The 6,002-nt window shown below is 32.9% G+C and overlaps 1 protein-coding gene across 1 annotated transcript; it reads left to right on the top strand.

Moving 5' to 3' along the window:
• Positions 1-2,780: 2,780 nt before the first annotated feature.
• LOC110280687 (uncharacterized) lies at positions 2,781-5,957 on the top strand. The gene is made up of 5 exons (XM_052260497.1): positions 2,781-4,543; positions 4,647-4,943; positions 5,035-5,134; positions 5,227-5,401; positions 5,530-5,957. Exons 1-5 carry the CDS (start codon positions 2,781-2,783, stop codon positions 5,955-5,957), a joined length of 2,763 nt encoding a protein of 920 aa, XP_052116457.1.
• The last annotated feature ends 45 nt before the right edge of the window (positions 5,958-6,002 follow it).

The raw sequence follows: 6,002 nt of genomic DNA, 5'->3' as shown, positions 1-6,002 counted from the left end.
TTTTATATTTGCAGTATTGTTGCATGATTTTGAGAATCAATGTTGACTGCAATGCTTGCTGCCGAAAATTAAGGAGAATTATTCTAAGGATGAAAGGTAAAAGGATTGTACTAATTAAAGGAAAAATTGACATTGACAACAGGAAAAACATGCATAAATAAAGGAAAAAAAATCCAACTCAAGCTGTGGGACGCACAAAAATTAGCCATGAAGAAAGGAAATTAACAATAAATAATGAAGAAAGGAAATTAACAATGAAGAAAGGAAATTTTTGATAAACAAAGCTGAGTAACAATCACTACTCACAAAAATTAGAACTTGGCAGTGGCAGAGCACGCAAAGAGAGAAGAAGAAAACAAGGGCAATCCAGCGAAGCTAGAGGGTGGAGGTCGCCTCAGGTGTGGTGTATGAGGCTGGCGGGGGTTCGGGTTTTGAGACCGGCGGAGGCGCCCACATGTAGGAGGCAGAGCAGTTGTTCGCGATTGAAAGTTGTTACCTGAAGCGCGAGTCACGATGGTGGAGGTGGTCTGAGGTGCGGGATTGGAGGCTGGAATGGTGGATGTCTGAGACCAGAGGTTTGAAGGCCTGAGAGTGTGAGGGTTGTAGCGGCGAGCGCGAAGCACCAGCGGCGACCACAGACGGGAGGCAGAGCACGCAGAAGGAGCGCGAAGCACGAGCGGGGGAGCACGGAGTAGAAGGGAGGAGATCAAGAACGTAACTGACCTTGAAGCAAAAATTGAGAGTTCTGATAAAGAAAGTTGGATTTTTGACAAGGTAACCTAGATGTGATACATGGGAGAAGGCACTCAAAAACTAAAATCCCCTGAAACTAAAAGGCGGTTCTGAGTAAAGTTTTAATTTTTTGGCGCAAAATAAATTAGTGACTTTGAATAACTATATATAACAAATTTTAAAAAGATAAGATAACTGTCTCGAATTATATAAAGGAAAGCCAGAGATTCTTCAGTTACGTTCTTCATTCCACACACATATACTTCATAAATCCATTCTTACTTGAGCATCGGAGTGTCCTTGTTAAGTACCCACCCCGTCATTCCAGTCAGACAATCCAACACTCATAAGTCCCTAATCCATCTTACAACACGTACCAGAGACTCTTAAATAAGTAATTTTTCTCTAGTTTCTTTATAGTATTTATATAATTCTTGTATGCGTGACACAATTTATTTTTTCATATTTTTTAAAATGTTAACGGATAGAACATTTTTTAAATTTTAATAAAAAATTGAAAAAAAAACTTTTAAGTGGTCAACATTTTTTTAATGTTTTAATCTTATATTTATAAAATAATACTATTTACTATCTAATTTTTGTATTTTTTATATTAAACAGAAATTTTAATTCTCTAATATTCTCCATTAAATTAATGTCAAATATAAATTTGTGTCTAAACAAAACTTTATCCCGATGATGAATTGATTCATATATACATAACGTATTAGTAATATCGTTTTCTTCTTCTCAGCATCACTTTATAGGTGCTTTATGTTTGTATTTGAAAATCTATATGTGATAAATATTATCTCAAAAAGCTTCATGATTAATTTAACCAGTAAATTTTTAGATTAAATTTAAAGGTTCATGAAAAATCTCTACTTATTAAAACGATTTAATTATATGCATCTCGATGTTACGGTGATGCAATATATATTTTGCAAACAAAGGGAAACATATATAAAAGTTTTCATAGATCAAAATTATTATATGGTTTGGTTATAAATGCTATAAGAAATCAAAATTCAATTTTTTGTGTGTATATATATACTAGTATTATTTTTATTTTTTATTGAGTTAAAAAAATATTTTTTATTTTTATTTTTACGTATTAGTATTCACTTTTGAATGTAATAATTATGAACTAATATATGATGGTAACTAACTGCGATTGAAGAGAAGATAGAAAGAGAATAAAAAAAGAGGAAGAAAGGGAATAAAAAATAACTAACTAGTATTATTTTAAAATAATATTTAAATTTTTGTCATTATGTATGAGACATGCAATGGGTTTCGAACCCATGTCTTTTTAATAGGCAAGGATAAGGAATGCCACCATGTTAGTGTATTCATTTTTAAAATTTATGTGCTAATTATTCTATATATTATAAATAAACACAACTGAATTATTTTATATTTATTTAATTTAATTTTAGTTTTATACTCAATTTTTTTTAATTCTTTAAAATTTATAGAATTTTAGTTTTATACTCAATTATTGATTATGAAAATTATTATATACTTTATATGTAGATATGGAAATTCCAGATCATCGAAAGTGGATGTACAATAGAAATTTGCCTAACCGAGGAGGATTACGACAGGAATTTATCAATGGTGTTCAACAATTTATTGATACAGTTACAAAACAACCTCAATTTGTACTTGAAGGCAGTCTACTTAGATGTCCTTGCAACAAACATAAAAATAAAATTTTCTCAACTCCGGATGAAGTTTTACTAGATTTATATAAATATGGTTTCATGCCAAGATACTGGTGTTGGGATTCACATGGAGAGAGTCCATTGCATTTGAATGTAGATCATGATAACCAAGAAGGCACATGTTCTTCTCCGCATGTTAGTGTGCCAATAAGAAATTCATATGAATCTATGGTGGTTGATGCTGCTCGACATTAATTAATGAGTCAATTTGAAGAACACATGGAGGAGCCTCCAAATGCAGAAGCTAAAAATTTTTATGATTTATTACAATCTGCTCAGCGCCCATTATTTGAGGGATGTGTTAGTCATTCAGAATTATCAATGGCAGTTAAAATGTTGAGTATAAAAGCTAAAGGGAATGTATCTCAACAAATCTTTGATGATTTCGTGAAAGCTATGAAAGAAGTGATTCCTAAGGATAACTTACTTGTCTCCAATTTTTATGAAGCAAAGAAGCTAGTATCGAAACTTGGCATGGAAAGCAATAAAATTGATTGTTGCATTAATGGTTGTATGCTGTATTACAAGGAGGATGATATGCCAAGAAAGGAATGTAAATTTTGTCATTCTCCAAGGCACAAGATAGGTAAAAAGGGTAAACAAGTGCCTTTGAAACGAATGCACTATTTACCGCTTATACCTCGTTTAAGAAGACTTTATGCTTCAATGAACACAGCATCTCACATGCGATGGCATTTTGATCACGAGTTTAAAGGAGTTCTTGAGCATCCATCGGATTCAAAAGCATGGAAGTATTTTGATAGAAAACATCCACAATTTTCTCAAGAACCACGCAATGTCAGACTAGGATTATGTGCTGATGGATTCACCCCTTTTGGTCAATCTGGTAAACAATATTCATGTTGGCCAATAATTGTCACTCCGTATAACCTGCCTCCTTCTATGTGCATGAAAACTCTTTACATGTTTTTATCCATGATTATTCCTGGTCCTCGTAATCCCAAAATCAGGATTGATGTATACCTGCAGCCCTTGATTGATGAGCTAAAACTACTATGGGAAGATGGCGTTTTAACTTATGATATTCATTCTAAGTCAAATTTTGTAATGCGAGCTGCATTGTTGTGGACTATTAATGATTTTTCTGCATATGGAATGTTGTCTGGATGGATGACAGCAGGCAGGCTAGCATGTCCATACTGTATGGAACGAACCAAGGCATTTCAATTAAAAAATGGGAGAAAGCCATCATGGTTTGACTGCCACAGACAATTCTTGCCAAATAATCACATGTTTAGAAGAAACAAGGATGCATTCTATAAGAATAGAATTGAGAGATCAGAACCTCCGCCAAGATTGACTGGAGAGCAAATATGGTATATAGTTCAGAATTATGATAAGATAAGTGATGTTGAGCAACTTGAGATAGAAGGATATGGAAGTACGCATAATTGGACCAAAAGAAGCATATTTTGGGATTTGCCTTATTGGCGTCATAATTTAATCCGTCATAACCTTGATGTAATGCATATTGAGAAGAATGTATTTGATAATATATTCAATACTGTCATGGACATCAAAGAGAAGACTAAAGATAATGCAAAGGCTAGAATGAATCTGTCATTATACTGCAAGCGAAAAAATTTAGAACTGCCAAAACAAAGTGGAGGTAAAATTATAAAACCCAAAGCAAACTACACATTTACCCTCCAGCAAAAGAGGGCAATATGTGAATGGGTGAAAGAGTTAAGGATGCCTGATGGATATGTTTCAAATTTAGGGAGATGTGTTGACATGAAAGAGGGCAAGTTATATGGAATGAAAAGTCATGATTGTCATATATTTATGAAACGTTTACTGCCAATTGCTTTTAGTTTATTGCCAGAGCAGATCTGGAAGCCAATAACAGAGTTAAGTCAATTCTTTCGAGATTTGTGCTCAACATCGTTACGAGAAGATGTTCTAAATAAACTAGAAGAAAATATTCCAATTGTGCTATGCAAGCTAGAACGTATTTTTCCTCCTGGATTTTTTGACTCAATGGAACATCTACCTATTCATTTGCCATTTGAAGCATTGCTTGGTGGTCCTGTGCAATATAGATGGATGTATCCTTTTGAGAGGTACCTTATTCACACCTCTATATTTACTCTCAAATTTCTTTTTACTGTTTTATTAAGTCAACTATTTGTTATTTAATTTTTGTTATAAATTTTTTTATGATAGGTTTCTTCATCATCTTAAAAAAAAGGTCAAGAACAAAGCACATGTTGAAGGATCTATCGTTGAATCATACCTAATTGAGGAGATTTCTTACTTTTGTGAGTACTATTTTAACCAAACTAGCATCGATGCAAAGCAAAATGATGAAGGTGATGATTCAATTGAGCAAAATTTGTCTATTTTTAATTTGCGTGGTTGTTTGGCTGGTGAATGCAAAATTCGTTATTTAGATGACAAAGAATTCAGTGCAGCCATGAATCATATACTAATAAACTGTGATGAAATTAAGCCATATATTGAGTGAGTATTTATCTTCCTATATATATTCTTACTATTAATAATATTTTCTTATATTAATAATTTTAATTTATTTGAAATTCATGTACTATAGGATCTTTGTGGATTTCATACGCCAAGATCATATTACTTTAAGTGATGAACAAGTTAATCAATTTATTGAAGCGAATTTTGCAAAATGGTTTAAAAATTATGTAAGTCAACATGATATGATAGTCTTATTGTAAACACAATTTTTGGTAGATGACATATTATATTCTAACTTATTGGTTCTTATTTAATATAGGTTCATGATCCTTTAAATAATGTGACAGATTCGAATATTCATTCCTTGGCATGGGGTCCTTTGAGAATTGTTAAATGTTGGCCTATCTACAAAGTCAATGGCTTCAAGTTTCACACAAGATCTCACTCAAGTGGAAAGTCAACTCAGAATTATGGAATATATGTCAAAGGCACAGGTTATGGTGAATATGAAAATGATTTCTATGGCCAGCTTAATGAAATTATCCAAGTTGAGTATACTGGCTACCACTAAAAAGAGTTGTACTATTTAAATGCGAATGGTTTGATCCCACGATTGGCAAAGGAACAAAGGTAAACAAAGAGTATGGAATCATACAGATTCGAAAGAATCGACGATATGGTAAATATGATCCGTTTATCATTGCACATAAAGCAATTCAAGTATATTTTGCACCTCATCCAATAAGCAACACCAAAGAAAAAGCAGAATGGTGGTTTGTATTCAAGACTAAAGCAAGAGGTGAGATTGAGATTGAAACAACGGAGGATTTTGCATATCAAGAAGATGGCACAAATCAATCTAACAATCATATCTCAAATGATATTGATATTGTTGTTGATTTACTGGATACCAATAGTACAAGATATGAAGAAGAAGAAGAAGATGATGATGATGAGCCACTTGGGGATGAAGACGAAGATATGGATGAGGATGAGAACGAAGACGAGGACGACGACGAGAACAATGAGGATGAAGATCAAAATGAATAGTATGAAAAAGTCCACTAAGAAATGTATTTATTTGTATTTTTTTAA

Source organism: Arachis duranensis, chromosome 4 (assembly GCF_000817695.3).
Source record: "Arachis duranensis cultivar V14167 chromosome 4, aradu.V14167.gnm2.J7QH, whole genome shotgun sequence".
Lineage (NCBI taxonomy): Eukaryota > Viridiplantae > Streptophyta > Magnoliopsida > Fabales > Fabaceae > Arachis > Arachis duranensis.
The sequence above is the reverse complement of the archived record's forward strand: the minus strand, read 5'-3'. Positions and strand labels throughout refer to the sequence as shown.